At 35.0% G+C, this 17,189-nt stretch overlaps 1 protein-coding gene across 2 annotated transcripts in view; it reads left to right on the top strand.

The window, feature by feature from the left end:
* The first annotated feature begins 11,236 nt into the window (after positions 1 to 11,236).
* The window catches only part of atrnl1a (attractin-like 1a), a 431,550-nt gene continuing 425,597 nt past the window's right edge, over positions 11,237 to 17,189 (top strand). For both annotated transcript variants that reach the window (XM_056471227.1, XM_056471228.1), the window contains exon 1: positions 11,237 to 11,957. In XM_056471227.1, coding sequence (XP_056327202.1) covers positions 11,719 to 11,957 — 239 coding nt within the window. In that variant the 5' untranslated portion in view covers positions 11,237 to 11,718. The remainder of the gene's footprint in view (positions 11,958 to 17,189) is intronic.

Raw genomic sequence — 17,189 nt, 5'->3', positions numbered from 1 at the left:
TAATAATAATAATAATAATAATAATAATAATAATAATAATAATGATATTTATTCATTTATTTGACCTTTTTTCCACACTGTTCCACTGATTGTATTACACCTGTATTGCTTTTCCAATTGTATTAATAACATAATAATAATCACATCATCATCATCATTATTAAGTACATATGTTTCACACACTGTTCCATAATATCCAATGCAATCATCATTTTGTTATCAATCAATTGTTAATAACAATTATTATTATTATTATTATTATTATTAATAAATTAATTAATCGATAAAAATAACACAAACAAGCACAGCACCCTTAAACCAACACTTTGAGAGGATGAATTTGCAATATCAATGTCATAAATCAAGGGACATTGAATATGAGTGCAAAACAAGCAAAATTAGACACAAAGCTTAAGTAAATTTCTGCTGATTGAGATCTCATTACAGAGGCAGATGAAGAATTCGGTTAAGAATGGAGGAGAGAAATTGTGTATTGCAGTCAGGACAGATGGTTGCCTCTATTGCGTAATCTGTTTCTGCTATAAATCGTTTACAGAATGTGATATCACATGTTTATCCTCCTAGTCAGTGTTCCACAAGCGCTTTCATTGCAGGTGCTTTGGCTGATGTTTTCACTATGACCTACTTAATGCTGTCCAGGAGGGAAACTCTGAAACACGGCAAAATAAACCAAAGCGCTCTCATGGGCCTTGTACTTTAAATTAAGCACATTTAATTCTTAAAAGTCTGACAAGCTGCTTCAGTTTCGTTTTTATTAACTGTTAGATACTGATTTACTGCTACTGAGGCCTCGGTTTTCTGTCATTTGTTAATGTTAATAAAAACGTGACAGTGGAAATGAAAGCTTTAAAGTCATTGGTTTATTAAACTAACTTTTTGTAAATAAATAAATATTTTTAGCTAGGGACCAGAGAAGTTATGATAATGTACAATGCATATTTTTCAGCGTTTGGCTGGACTAATATGTTTGTGCTGTCCCTATTTGAGTAAACAATAAACAATTGATGGTTCCCAAGGAAATATTTTTCATTTTCAATTTGTTTAATCTACATCTAAAGCTAATAAACTAGTAAATAAATAAAACTAATAAATAAACAAATAAATGAATAAATAATAAGGTAATGTGGTGGCGCAGTGGGTAGCACGTTCGCCTCACAGCAAGAAGGTTGCTGGTTCGAGCCTCGGCTGGGTCAGTTTCTGTGTGGAGTTTGCAGGTTCTCCCCGTGTTTGTGTGGGTTTCCTAGGGGTGCTCTGTTTTCCCCCAAAACTCCAAAGTCATGCGGTATAAGTGAATTAGGTAAGCTAAATTGTCTGTAGTGTATGTGTGTGAATGAACGTGTAGGGATGTTTCCCAGTGATGGGTTGTGGCTGGAAGGGCATCTTATGGAACAAAATCAATGCCAAAAGTATTGAATTAAAAAGCTTGTTGAATAGCACAAACTGAAAAAAATAATACACCGTATTAACAAGTTCTTGCATTTTAATGACTTGAATTGCAGGGTTTGTATTTTTAGGTCCTGAAATTTAACATAGCTGTTTATTTAAGCTGTGAATAGTTCAACTAAAAATATTTCAAACATGTTTTCGTACTTATAAATTCAATAATTCATTTTCAATTTCCAGGATTCACTTACAAAATATTCAATACCCTTTAAAAATACGATGTATAATATTCAAAAGGTAATTTTCAGTTCATTTTATTTCAGTTCAAATATTCGCTTCCATAAATTCAGTGGCTCAAATTCGACTGTTAAAATTCAACATTACATCCGGGAACTGCAGGAAAAGCAATAGATTGCAGATTGAAGATCGCCAGCTGCTTTTCCACCAGCAGGTGGAGATGGAATAATTTAAGATTTTTTACCCAGTAAATAGACGAGAAAAAAGCTAATAAAGGCACAAAAGTAGCATTTAATATTAATATCAGTGTCTTGGACATTATAAGTAATAAAATGAGTATGAGTAAAATAAGTAAATGATCTTTTGGTCATTTATATTTGCCCTTATGTAACAGAAGCCAGTTGGTGATCGCGTAAACCTCACTCCTCGGATTCAGCGACAGATGTTGTTCTGTAATATTTAGCCGGTAGCCAACCATCACAGTACTGTAAAAATATTAATTATTGTTACACAGTTACACACAAAATGCTGCTTTATTAATGTGCATATCGCACTTCCGGCTGGCAACATATCTGATCTAGACTTTACTATCTTTAATCTCCTCACAGCATTTGTCTCCCATACCGGTATCGCCAGCTCGCGCCCTGCTCGGACCAGTGGCGTTACATGCACATTAGAGATGCGCGGATGGGCTTTTATTTCATCCGCAACCGCATCACAAAACTCATCATCCGTCCGCCATCCATCCGCACCAATATTTCTGAACAATTTTTAAAACCGCACCCGCCCGCCATCTGCTGATTGGGCTCTTTAGTTGAATGGCTTATTCATTTTTATTATTAAATGAATGTTTCTTTATTGATTATTAGAGAATAGAGAATGACTTTAATGTAGACATGTAGTTAATCCAAACGTGCAAGCCAAATCCAGCATTAATTGACGACGCTTTGAAGTGACGCTAAACGATACGAGGACGTGTCTTTGGTCCTCGAGTCTTTTCCTTGCGTCCTTCCCTCGCATCCCGGAGGGGTGGAGCTAAGACACGAGGAAAGAAAGCAAGGAAAGGAAACGAGGATGCACAAATAAGAAATGAGAAGCACCCTATAAAGCTCTCAGAATATCCAACACGAATATCAGCAGTGAACTCCGTCTCCGATCGGCGCACAGGGACAAAAATAAATAGTCTAAATTAAACGCACTGTACTGTACATTTTTTTATAGTAGCCTAATAGAAAACGCATTTTGACACATCATTTCAACATGCTGCTATTTAGCCTACTACTAAATGTCTATTTCACTTTATTTTTTAGCAAATAGATAGAATAATAAGTCATTTACATTACAGCCTAATGTTCACATTTGTAGTTGTCCATAGCAACCCCAAAAACTTATCTGCTTGTCTTGCACATCTAATTAATGGGCACAGTTTTTCGACTATTTTTTTATTTATTTTTTATCTATTTTTTTTTTTTGCTGTGGAAGTTATTGAGCTTGTAGAAATCGGAAACAACACCAATTCTGCGACACAGATGAACCTCTATTGATATCTCTATCAGACAATGCCTATTTTATATGCCAAAAGAAACAACAGGCAGTAAAAAAATATTAAAATAAATATCTTAATGTAGGCATAGGCTATAGTCGCATGCTTTGGCAAACATTTGAAAAAAAATAATAAAATAAAAACGTCATATCGTAGTTAAGCCTTATAGGCTCAGTCACCCCACAATTAGAAATTCAATTAACAAATATATATATATATATATATATATATATATATATATATATATATATATATATATATATATATATATATATATATATATATATATACCATCCCTCTTTGAGCGAACATGAAGTCTGACCAGGCTAAATTGCCTGTATGACAAGTCTATGCCCCAATAACCCATGAACTTACGATCATCCCCACAAACTTGAAGCATAATGAAAAACTACGCTTGCGACAAAGAAATTCTGGCAAAATAGCCTTAAGCCTCAGAACGTAAAAGCGAGGCCAAATAACTAATACACAACATGTCTAGAATAGAACAGTCTAAACCAATATGAACGTAAAATTATCAGCTGACCGAACTCAAAAGTTTATATTAAACATGGGCTATGTGTAGTCTAGATAACATAGGCTAATTTGTTTAATATGCCTGACCTTAGGTCTAGTTTGAATTTTCTTGGCACTATGCAGGAATAAAATAGCATCTACAGTGTCAGGATTCAGACGAGAGCGCCTGGCCTCTATAACGCGCCTTGCTGCATTGAAGGAGCGCTCGCTCACAGCACTTGTTGCTCATAGACTCGACTAGACATATTACCTGATGAAAATGTGACTATTTCAAAGTGTGCTCGATTTTTTGGATGTAGGTATGGTCAGATCATATTTAACAATTTATACATTTTTTTTTTTATTTGATTGGTACAACCGCCCGCCACCCGCCCGAATTTAATTAAAATATTATTTTTCGTCACGTAATCCGTCCGATCCGCGGTTTATCCGCGGAGTCCGCGGCTGAAACTGCCAACCGCGCATCTCTAATGCACATAAACCGTCTTTTGATGAATATGACGTTACATTCTCTATCTTTATTAACTCATAGATGTAAAGTATAATATTGACTGGCTGCTAAAGAATATAAACGTAAGAGAAAGGAAATAAAATAATCATACAAAATTCAAAACCAGAGAGATTTTATGAGAATGTCACACAAAACAGTTTACTTGCAACTGTTGGACAGATAGTGTTAGATAAAGACAGTGTTCGGGTACGATTTAAGGTTGGGTATGGATGGGACGTGTAATTTAAAACAATTTAACTTAGCGAGCAAATGCATTAAAGGAGCGTTTTCAGTTATTAATACAGAACCGTCTAATATATGGCATAAGCATTAAGGGGTTATTAGAAGTGTTTGTGCTGTTTAAACGCAGCTTTTTTTCAGGATTGGGGTAGGCTATAGTTTCATTATTTAAATTATTATTGTTGTTGTTATTATTTTATTATTATTGTTGTTATTATTCTTATTATTTTATAACATTTATTAAGGCTACTGCGCTTGAATAAGTCATCCGTGGTTCTAAATTAGTATTTCTTTTTAACACTCTGCCTGCCTTTAATTTTTCTAATTTTTGGGGTTCTGCCATGGTGCCTTTAGTTTGTCCAGATTAATTGTTTTTATTGTTATGTAGTAGCCTAGGCTTACTGCACGCCTTTATTTTTATATTATGAAAGATTATTTTTTTTACTTTATTATTTAAAATGATTGGCGACCTCTAAAATATAGACTAAGCCGAAGGAGAATGAATGAATTGATGTATGAATGAAATATTTGACGTTTTTTATACCTGTGCGGCTTGTACGCGGCAAACGCAAACGAGAGCCCTCCCCCCACCCCCCCCACCCCCACGCCCCCCAAACACACACACACACACTTAGCGAAAATCACGCGACCGTCACCACCCCCACTTAGCTAATTTCCGCGACCGTCACATCCCTACCACGTATCGTAAATGAGCACCTGCCCATTTAAGAGTCTGTGAATGGCACTGCAGAACAACATCTGTCGCTGAATCCGAGGAGTGAGGTTTACGCGATCCCCAACTGGCTTCTGTTACATAAGGGCAAATATAAATGACCAAAAGATCATTTACTTATTTTACTCATACTCATTTTATTACTTATAATGTCCAAGACACTGATATTAATATTAAATGCTACTTTTGTGCCTTTATTAGCTTTTTTCTCGTCTATTTACTGGGTAAAAAATCTTAAATTATTCCATCTCCACCTGCTGGTGGAAAAGCAGCTGGCGATCTTCAATCTGCAATCTATTGCTTTTCCTGCAGTTCCCGGATGTAATGTTGAATTTTAACAGTCGAATTTGAGCCACTGAATTTATGGAAGCGAATATTTGAACTGAAATAAAATGAACTGAAAATTACCTTTTGAATATTATACATCGTATTTTTAAAGGGTATTGAATATTTTGTAAGTGAATCCTGGAAATTGAAAATGAATTATTGAATTTATAAGTACGAAAACATGTTTGAAATATTTTTAGTTGAACTATTCACAGCTTAAATAAACAGCTATGTTAAATTTCAGGACCTAAAAATACAAACCCTGCAATTCAAGTCATTAAAATGCAAGAACTTGTTAATACGGTGTATTATTTTTTTCAGTTTGTGCTATTCAACAAGCTTTTTAATTCAATACTTTTGGCATTGATTTTGTTCCATAGCATCTGCTGTGTAATATACAATATGTGCTGGATAAGTTGGCGGTTCATTTCGCTGTGGTGACCCCTGATTAATAAAGGCACTAAGCTGAAAAGAAAATGAATGAATATAAAATGTATCTGTTTATTCAAATATAATTACATAAATTATATATTCATTCATTCATTTTCCTTTGGGCTTAGTCCCTTTAATCAGGGGTCGCCACAGCTGCATGAACAGTTGGGGCACCCCTGGTTTAGATCATATATATGTATGATGTATATGTATATATATATATATATATATATATATATATATATATATATATATATATATATATATATATATGTATATGTATGTTCTAAACTAGGGGTGGCCAAACTTTTTCTTATGAAGGGACTTCTCTGTTCTAAACCATATAGACATCAAAATAAAGGAAATGAAAAAATCAAAAGATCATCACTTTACTATTATAACACAAAATTTAACAAATGATAAGCTATAATAGATCCAAAATTATAAAAAAATATATAGATGTAAATCTTTTTTATTTATACTATTAGATGAATCATGCATAAAACAAAAGAAAAACTAATAACAACAAGAACAAAAAATCCTCATCTATTGCCTTGGTGCCCCACACAATTTACACTTAATAAATGGCAAGTTTCATTCATTGTTATAAGCGCAAAAGATGCCAGAGCTCTCTGTTTTCCTTGGTATCCATCAACAAAGCCAACAGATCTAATTTTCCTTAGAGAGAAAGAGTTCTGCTGAGTGAGATAATTTCATTTCTGCTGTGAGGTTGATGTGCTGTAGATGGTATGTGGCCTGTTGCTGTTGTTGTTGTTGATGGTAATATATCTTTATTTGTCTGTATATGTGACACACAGTCATCTTTCATTGCCCTACATGGGACAAATATGTTTCTGGGATATACATGGACATATATGTTCCTGACATTTTTGCGACATATATGTGTTAAACATGCTGTGGACTTATTTGTTTCTGGCATATATGTGGACATGTTTCTGATATATGGACATATATGGCTTTTACTTATATGGACATATATTTTTCCCACATATATGGGACATATATAATTCTGACATATATCCATATATCGGACATATCTGTTTCTGGCATATATGTGGACATAGCTTTCTGGCATATACATGGACAAATATGTTTCTGGCATATATGGGACATATGTGTTACATGTGGGGGACATATATGTTTCTGGCATATATGTGAACATAAATGTTTCTGACACACAGTATATAGGACATATTTGTGTTTTACATATATGAACATATATATTTCTGGCACATATGGGGCATATGTGATATATATAGGGGATATATATGTTTCTGGCATACAGTATATGGGACATATTTGTGTTTTACATGAACATATATATTTCTGGCATTTATTGGACATATGTAATATATATGTAGGGGACATATGTTTCTGGCATATATGTGGACATAAATGTTTCTGACTTACAGTATATGGCACATATGTTTCTGGTGTATATGTGGACATGTTTCTGACATATTTGAGACATACATGTTTAGCATATATGTGAGCATATATGTTTCTGCCACATTTGGGTCATTTTTTTGTTATACATATAAAGGCCATATGTGTTTCTGGCATATATATGGAAATATATCTTTTTGACATATATACAACATATATGTTTCTGACATATATGGAACATATATGATTCAGACATATTTCTGGACATATATGATCCTGAAATATAAGGGACATATACAGCGCTCTGTAAATGAGCACACCACATTTTAAATATGAATTTCTTTATCCATTTCTCATTGAGTATAGATCATATGTATTGGTGCATTTGAACAAAACAGATTTATTAAACAGATATATTTATTAAAATAGTATTTTAGTCACAGAACAGCTTTAGAAATAGAAAGATTTTTTATTGGGGAAAACATTACAAACTACAAAATGTCAACAAAATATTTATAATTTTTTTATTTTTCTTGAATTTGCTTTTTAAACATTTTTATTTAATATTTTCCTCCAAAATTAATATTTGGGTGTACTAATTATCATAAGTTATTTTGCTAGATTAGCTCCACATATGACTTTGTGACTAACTGTATGGGACAGTATGGGACATATGTTTCTGGCATATATGTGGAAATAGATGTTTCTGACATGTATGGGACATTCATTATGTGTTGTATACATAAATGTGCCATATTTGTTTCTGGAATATATAGTAGCATATATGTTTCTGACATAAATGGGACATATATGTATTATACATGTAGGGGACATATATGTTTCTGGCATATTTGTGGACATATATGGGACATAAGTGTTTTACATATATGGACACATATGTTTATGGCATATATGTGGACCTATATGTTTCTTACAAATATGGGACATATATTTACTATATGGGACATATATGTTTCTGACATATATGGGACATATGTGATATATATGTAGCACCCAATGCCTGAAGAAGTGTCATGCTTTAGGCATGGCCATCATACACTTTACAGAGCCAGGCTGAGAAAAATTCCTCTATTCTTTTCTAAAGGAATTTAGAATTTAAGATTTAGAAAGGTGAATATGTGGTAGGTACAAAACTACAAATTGTGGATGTTTTTTGGACCATAAAAACCTGGTGTCCCATCACCTTTGACCTATTTATAGGCCTACAAAGCAGTGATTGGTTAGTGATCAGTTAAGAAATTAGTGTTTCCACATCACACTGGTTATGTTTGGAAAAGGAAAGCAAGTACTGTAGCTTCCCGTTAGATTTTTGTGTCTTAGGTAGTGCATTATGTGTAGTGTTTTGAGAAAAATGTTTAATGCAATTAAAAATTAAGTTCAAGACTGGGAAATAGCTTCTGGTTTTGGAGATTTGCTGTGTAGTTTTGCATTTTGAGTGAGATGTTTCAGAAATCATGTGACAAGAAAAGATTTTGTGTGTAAGCAGTTGGAAAAAACTGTAAAGCTCATTTTGTCAAAACACTAAACACAATTTACACATCCACACACAAACAGCAGAACACATCAGTTCTTTTGCAAAATGAAACACTTCATTCAAAACTTTACATCAATATAAGAAAACACAATTTTGACACTGTACGGAACAAATACGCTTCATTCGATTGGATTTGATTAATCTGTTTGCTTCATTTACACACTGCAGATCTCAATCTTAAACACTTGTATCATTTCTAACTGACTAATACTGATATAATCAGGGTTTGAAAGTATTGCTATAAAATACATGAACATACTGTTATCACCAAACTGATAGCTAAATATTAACCTATCCTAACAAACCATTTAACAAATGTAAAGCATATTTTTTCAGCTTTTTGGTGATGTATACATTCCAATCTTCCTCCCTTTTGTGCTTCCTCTTCCATCCTGCGACATTGCCTTCCACATTTATTGAAGACTAATATTTATAGCTATACTACTGTAAACATATTTATTGAAGACTAATAGTTTATATGTATTGCTTTTTTTATTGTGGTTACAGCTGATTGATGTGTCTACAATATTGCAGCAGTGTGTGTGCACACCTGATGGCTGTGTTTAACCTATGGTTCATGTGTGTTTGAAGGCATTTGCTTTGAAACTGCAAGGAAATTCCATCATGAAAAATTTCTGTGTCAAAAGCATCCAAGTGTGTTTAGTGATTTGCAAATCACTGTGTGTAATGTTTTGCATAAAGTGTGAAGCTGACTATGTGCTTACAGTTGTGCAGATCTAGCCTTGTGTTTTGCTCCTTGAGTGTGAGGTTTTGCTAACTGTGGGAAAAGTTTAGTTTTGGGGAGTAAGCAATCGTTCAAACTGTAATACAGGGACAAAGCCGAAAAAGAAAATGAATGAATAAATGTTACTCCTCAGATTACTGTCTCTGTAAAGCTTTGTATTGAAATGTAGATATAGGCCTATTAAAGAGCAAAGAGCTTTAGATTTAGAACAACAATGTTTACATGCTATTTCCAAAAGTGTTACATTATGAAAGACGTGTTTGCCATTTGATGCAAATGCTTCATTCTGACGTGTGTTCATAGCATTTTGAATACAGTGTTATATTTTTAAGAGGATGTGAGTCATTTTGCATTTTGTGTGTGCAGTTTTGGGAATTGTGTGTAGATTTTTGAAAAAAGGGAAAACTGTTTTGAAAACGTGTGTAAGCAGTTGGAAAAAACTGTAATATGTGACCTTGACAAAAAGAAACCAAAAACCTTTTTCAATTAAAAAAAAACACATTTTAACCACAAAACAGTGAACAACAGTGCAGTCCGGTGGTTAGCACTATTGCCTCACCTCACCGTGTTTGCGTGGGTTTCCTCCTGGTGCTCCGGTTTCGGTTTCGCCATAGTGTATGTATGGGTGTGAGTGTCCCAGTGATGGGTTGCGGCTGGAAGGGCATCCGCTGTGTAGAACATATGCTGGATAAGTTGGCGGTTCATTCTGCTGTGGCGACACCAGATTAATGAAGGGACTAAGCCAGGGGTGTCCACACCCGGTCCTGGGGGGCAAGTGTCCTGGAGGATTTAGCTCCAACCCTAATCAAACACACCTGAACCAGCTAATCAAGCTCTTACTAGGTATACTAGAAACTTCCAGACAGGTGTGTTGAAGCAAGTTGGAGCTAAAGTTAGCAGGACACCGGCCCTCCAGGACCGACTTTGGACACCCCTGGACTAAGCCGAAAAGAAAATGAATGAATGAATAAAAGTAGTTTGTACTACTTTAAGCAAAACGACATGGATCAATAGAAAAGATAAGTGAACACACACACAATATATATATATATATATATATATATATATATATATATATATATATATATATATATATATATATATATATATATATATATATATTATTCTGTATATAGAAGTACAAAGAGAGTCAGCTATTTAATTAGTTTATTTTGTATATTTGAAGCTTTGAATCCTATTTTTTTCAGTTACAAGTATGAATATGAGTGATATACCAGTTAATAAAATAAAGTTGTCAACATCATTATGAAAAATCATATTTGTAAAAAAATGTATATCTCTTTGAAATTTAATACAACTAATTTTGAATGAGGGCCAAGTATGAAATCGCAACTTTTACGAGCCGTATGAATGACGCGTCGTTCCACACCAATTAAATAGGCGCTATGACTTTAACTCCCACTTTCCCCATCATACTATGAAAAGGGACTAGCTCTTGAATATTAAATAAGTCATGTGACCAATTGAGTGCTCGGGAAAGGTTACCAAGCAATGTCAACGTAACGGATTTAATATTCATAAGCCCAGCCTTTCCCGTAGTAAGACTCGTCATTTGGCCGTGAGCTCAGCGGGAGCAGCGACGGGGAACTGCACATTGTTTTGGATGGGAGTTGTGCTGTCATTCTCCTCCGAGTGCATCTCCGAGGGAAACAAAGGCGAAACGGCAACAACAGCACGACTCGCTGCTTGGAAAGGGGATGCTAGGAACACGCAGTTATTCTTGCGACTATGGTGGCACAGTTTACGAACATAACTGCACATTTGTATCTAAAACGTCGCTGTTTGTGGATTGGTGTCGTTTTGGACGAAAATGCTTTTTGGAATAACTCGCTGAGGTAGATTGTCAACCGCGAGAACTTAGCAAACTGGAGAAAGTTAACGTTACGTTATAGATGGGTCATTAATGAACGCACTGTGGCAATGGCAACAAACTACACGCTGTAACAAAACAATGAGGAGTGTTTATATGTGCCCTAAATAAAATTATCAGTTAAAAGCTTGAAGTCTAACGAAGTCTAGTTTTATTTCTGTGTAAACATCAGAGGCAAACATGAGGATGGATTCTGGCAGAAGCAGAATTTCTCCATGCTGCTTCATGGGGTGTAGGACTCAGGATCTCAGGACCTACCTGTTTACCTTTATGGTGTTTTACCTGCTAGTGTGCACTGAAGGGTCCTATCCTAAAACCTGTGATAAAAACTGCATTTATGGAAGGTGCGTTAATGGAACTTGCGTCTGTGAGCAGGGATGGACAGGAGATCAGTGTCAGCATTGTCACGGAAGATTCAAGTAAGTAACGCTTTTCCCTCCATTGTTTGCAAACAGCGTGTGCGCATGTGGCATTAGCAGCACTTAAGGCGGATTACAGGAGCGTGACATTGTAAAAGTCAACACCCTTGTTGGTTACTAATGTTTAATTCACTGTTATTAAGAGTTCAAAATCCAAACACAATTAATTTTAGATTTCTTTCATGTTTCCTCTAGTTTATCATTGTATGATATATGCCTTCAGTGGGTGGATGTGTACTTGCGTAATCAAATATAAACATTGTCATAATAATCAGATATTGAGTGGAGGTTATAAGAAGGTTATAAAAAGAATAAAGAAGGCTGTAAAGTGTTATCAAATTAGACCACATACAAAAATCTAAAGCATATCACATAACTCATAAAAATGACATATTTGTTACAGCCGTTTTTCAATTCAAGTTTTGTGGTATATTCAACAAGGTGCTAGAAGCATTCCTTAGTGGTTTTGGTCCATATTGCCTGCAGTTTCCATATTGATTTTTGGATCAGGAAACCATTTTCCAATCTTCCGTTGTCCAGTTTTGATGAGTTCATGTGAACTGTTGTCTCAATTTGCTGCAGTCAGCTGACAAGTCTGACCAATATACAGTTGAAAAAGGATATAAAGAGTGTAAAGGTAAAGAAACATTTCTTGTGCTCTTATTCTGCTGTAGCTCACCTGTTTCAATGTTGGACATGTTGTGTGTTTGTAAGGAGTGGTTATTTGAGTTACTGTTTTTTTTTAATCAGCTGAAACCATTCAACAAAACATGTTCAGTTCCACTTACTGAATATTTTGTCTTTTTTCGATCATTGTCTGTAAATCCCTAGAGATGGTTGTGCATAAAACTCTTCAGTAGCCAGACCTATACACATTAAAAAATCAGTTAAATTCCTATTCTGGTGTTTGCTTTGATCTTCAACAGATCATCTTGAACTTCAGGACATTTGTATTTCTACTACATCATCTGAATTTAAACTTAATTCATGGCTGTTTTTAAAATGTACAGTATGATCTTCTATATTGTATGAATAGAAAATAGGATGAATGGAATTTTGACATGCTACATGGACATACTATCTGCTATGTTGTCATTCTCAAACATAGCAGGGAGGTATTTCAGACGCACTGCATGGTCTACATGACTAAATATATTTGCATTAACAAGAAATTGAAACGATGTACATGTACATCTTTGTAAAATGCATCAATGGAAATTTGAGGTTTGCTCAGTTCTGTAGAAAAAAACAAAATCATTAGAATCTGACTGGTCAATTTTCCCCATATTCATTTTATCACACTATATCTAAAAGCCTGCTTTCACAAACAGGGCTTAGTTTTAGCCAGGCATAAGCCTTAGTTAGACTATGGTATTTCAGCCACTTTTATAGAAATGTCTCAGAAAAACACATTATTGCTGTGGATCTTGAGACATCATAATGGCATAAAGTTTTTTTTAAGCTAAGAGAATGGTTCATTTAAAATTGAAAATTTCCTGTTAATTTACTCACCTACAGGTCATCCAAGATGTGGTTGACTTTATTCTTTAGTCGAACAATAAAGAAGAATTTTATAATGACAGTGAATGGTGAGAGTTATTCCGAGTTCAGACTGCATGATTTTCAAAGTAGTGGTGTTACAGATGTTTTCACTCTGCATGACTATCTGGGGTAGCATTCTGTCGGATGATGTGTTTACAATGTAGGATGGATCGATGACAGCGGGTTTGACTTTACAATAGGAAGAATCGCTGACAAGGTTGTCGGTCCACAAACTACGTCTCACAACCAAACACACGTGAGAAGTGACATGGAAATAATGAGAGGTGATTTTTTTTATTAACTACATAATGAGAAAGATGCTTTTAGTGAGGTAGAAAATGTACTTATTTTGCTCACCTCTTTCAAAACATTTTTTCGACCCAGTTGTGATATTGCTCAAATGACACGTCTTTTGACAAAAGACAAAAAGACATGGGTGCTGCTACCAAACTTCCAGTAGTTTTTTGGGTCCAAATAAACTGAAAATAAGCGCTTTTAACTTTTCCTCCAACCTCCAGCTGGCCCATATTAGTGGATGCTGCTCTCTTATAGGCTGAAGGTGATCAACGATTTTATTTTCAATCTAAACACATTTCACACAGCATAAATTGAATCGCCTACAACTCCACATATTTAGCATGCCAAAAATCTTATGGGTAGCAGCATCTCATTGGCGATTCTCTCAGATCGCGTCTTTGATAGTTTACACACTGTGTGATTGTTACTCGCGTGAATAAGCACCGATTTGCCTGTAATTTAAAACATGTGTCAGTGATTTGTCAAAATCGGGGCTAAAATTATGCAGTCTGAGGCATTAGTTCACCCAAAACTGAAAATTCTGTCATCATTTACTTGCCCTTGTTCCAAAACGGTTTGACTTTTTTCCTCTGTAAAAAAAAAGGATATTTAAATGACATTTTGAAGAAGACTATTTGTTTTTTCTACTATGGAAGTCAATGGTTACAGGTTTTTGGTAAAATATCTTCTTTTGTGTTCTACAGAAATTAAAGAAACTTGTTAAAGTTTAAAACAACACGAGGGTCAATAAATAATGAGTTAATTTTCAGTTTTGGGTGAATTATCCCTTTAAGCCTTGTCCACAGTTGTTGTTTTTGTCTTTATTTTGTTTCTCTCAAGGCATTTTAGGGGAAAAATCTCAGAAAAATTTGATATTTAAATTTACATATACATTTTTTTTTAAATACAACTAAAATCTTTAAAAAATTGTCCTGCTCTGAAAATTATTGTCTCTAATTTTTGTATTCTCAAATGTTTAACAGTTTAGAATACATAAATGCCTATTTAGTGGTTAAGTAGTTGAATTCAGATGCATAATTACATTGGAAACAGTTTCCTCATTGAGTTCAAATATGTTGTGCTCTAGTTATGAATAATGATGTGGTGTGTTTCGAGTGTTTGAACTGGCCCTGCCATACAGCTCTCTTTGAAGAGTCAGCCATGTTAATTATGTTCAGTCATGAGTAAGTGACATGTTATCTTTTGCAACTGTGAAGCGTAACTTCTGGCTCAGAGAAAGTGTGAAAATAAGTAGACTCCTGCGCATTCTTTTAAGCAGCACTTTCATCAGACTTTGGTTACTCTTCTCCTGTGTGTCTAAAAATAGATGCTTGAATATTATGGGCAGTGTCACTCAGAGTGCCTTCTGGGGAGGTGAGGAGCTTATAAAGCAGCTTAACTGAAGAGTCTGACCTTGTATTTCTCTTATCTTTGACAATCTCCACAGATGTCTATTTCATTTCAAAATGCCATGTAATCTGCCAGAGAAGTGCTTGTCAGTTAGATTTAAGGAAAAGTTCACCAAGAAATAAAATTCCTGTCATTTTTGCACTCTCTTGTCATTCCAAACCCACATGCATTTCTTTCCACCACAGAACACAAAGGGAGAAATGTAGCATTGTACTAAAAAAGAATTGCATCATTTTTTTATGCAGGTAGAAAGATTGAGGATGCTTTCAAGCCTCAAAAAAGAAAAAGAAAAAAAAAGAGAAAGAAACGCACAAAGTGCCATAAATGTATCATGAAAGTGACTTGTGCACAATAGTTTCACAATAACTTTTTTGAGAGACTAAATTGAACTAAGTCACTGATAATTAGCATTGTCATACTTGAACAGAAACTTCCCAACACATGTAATTTACAACAAAGGTTCATTGGAGATACATGCTCAGGGCCACATTTTTGGGAAACCTCAAAAACACTGCATTTTATGTGTAAAATGAACAGCATGGGGTGGTTTGACACCACCAACAACTTTTTTTACTGACCTCTTACTTCTATATGGACAGCTTTTCCAATGTGATCAGTTTGCTTGCTAGCTCGCCTCATACGACGTTCAAGTCAGGAGAACAGAGGTTCCAGAAACCAGGTAAAACAAAAAAATCATGGTAAAAGCTGTGTTGAAATCATGGTAAAAGCACACTGGTAAACTGCAATTTTCTCTTCTAGTTTGCTTTTGAAAACACTATCAGTTGGGTTTAAGGAAAAGGTTGGGTCAGTTGATTGCAAGGTGATGCCAATTCGATACCAACTGGTGCTGAAATCTAAAAAAAATGTCCATTTCCTGATTTTCCATTGTGTTCACATGCTCAACATAAATGACTGTGATTGGCCGTGAAGGTCATCAGTTCACCAAACTCACCTCATGTAACCACAGATACAGGGACATTGGAGTGTTTTAAAGCCACGATTAATCAGTGAATCACTTGTATATCAGCTTATAGACAAACCAGCTGCTCAACGTGACTTTGAAACGCTCCAGTGTCTCTGTATCTGTGGTTACATTCTGTAAACAGCGGTGAGTTCAGTGAACTGATGACCTTCAAGGCCAATTACAGTCATTTCTGTTGAGCAGGGGAACACAATGGCAAATCAGCGCTGTTTAAGAACTTGCTCCAAAACGCTTAAATGTTTTAAAATTTCAGTACCGATTGCTATCGAGTTCCAGTATCGTGACAACCCTAACAGCACAGATGCATGCAAGACAGACGTGTATATGGTACATATGAGCAAACATGGCTCAGTAATGTATTTTAGATTCATAGGAAAGTACAGAGTGGCCTCTGGTGGATTTATGAGAAGGATGTGCAAATGGCACATACCGTATGAGAAAACATGGCCTGCAAGGATTTAATATTGTCAAATATGTACACAGCGCCCTCTGGTGGATTTGTGAAAACAAAAAACTTGCAAGCAGATGTTGTCTTGGCCATGTATTTCACAGTTCTTAAAAATGTAGCCCAGAGCACATATTTCCAATGAGCCTGCGCTGGTCATTTTGTGTCACTACAGGCCTTATATGAACATGTTGATCAAATATGATTGAACATTATCAAATTTGGCACTTTCATCAAAAGCACTGAGGGTGTGCATTTAGTTTTTGTTTTTCATGGGAATCAAACCTGCGACCTTGAATTTGCTAGTGCCATGTTCTACTAATTGAGTTATTACCAATTTCTTATTACCAGCTGAGCTTACTCTTAAGCTAAAACTGGCTGTCACTGTTCCAACACACGCAGATGACATTTGTATAGTGTACCACTGAAACAGCAACTAATGAGGAATCTATGTATATCCATAGCTGGGAAGGTTGCAGCTGCATATAGTTACTGCATGGAGATTGCATTGCGTCATGCTTGAGATGAATGGATTAAGAGATATGTTATGTGGGTG

Source organism: Danio aesculapii, chromosome 13, assembly GCF_903798145.1.
Source record: "Danio aesculapii chromosome 13, fDanAes4.1, whole genome shotgun sequence".
In the NCBI taxonomy this organism is placed as follows: Eukaryota; Metazoa; Chordata; class Actinopteri; order Cypriniformes; family Danionidae; genus Danio; species Danio aesculapii.
The sequence above is the reverse complement of the archived record's forward strand: the minus strand, read 5'-3'. Positions and strand labels throughout refer to the sequence as shown.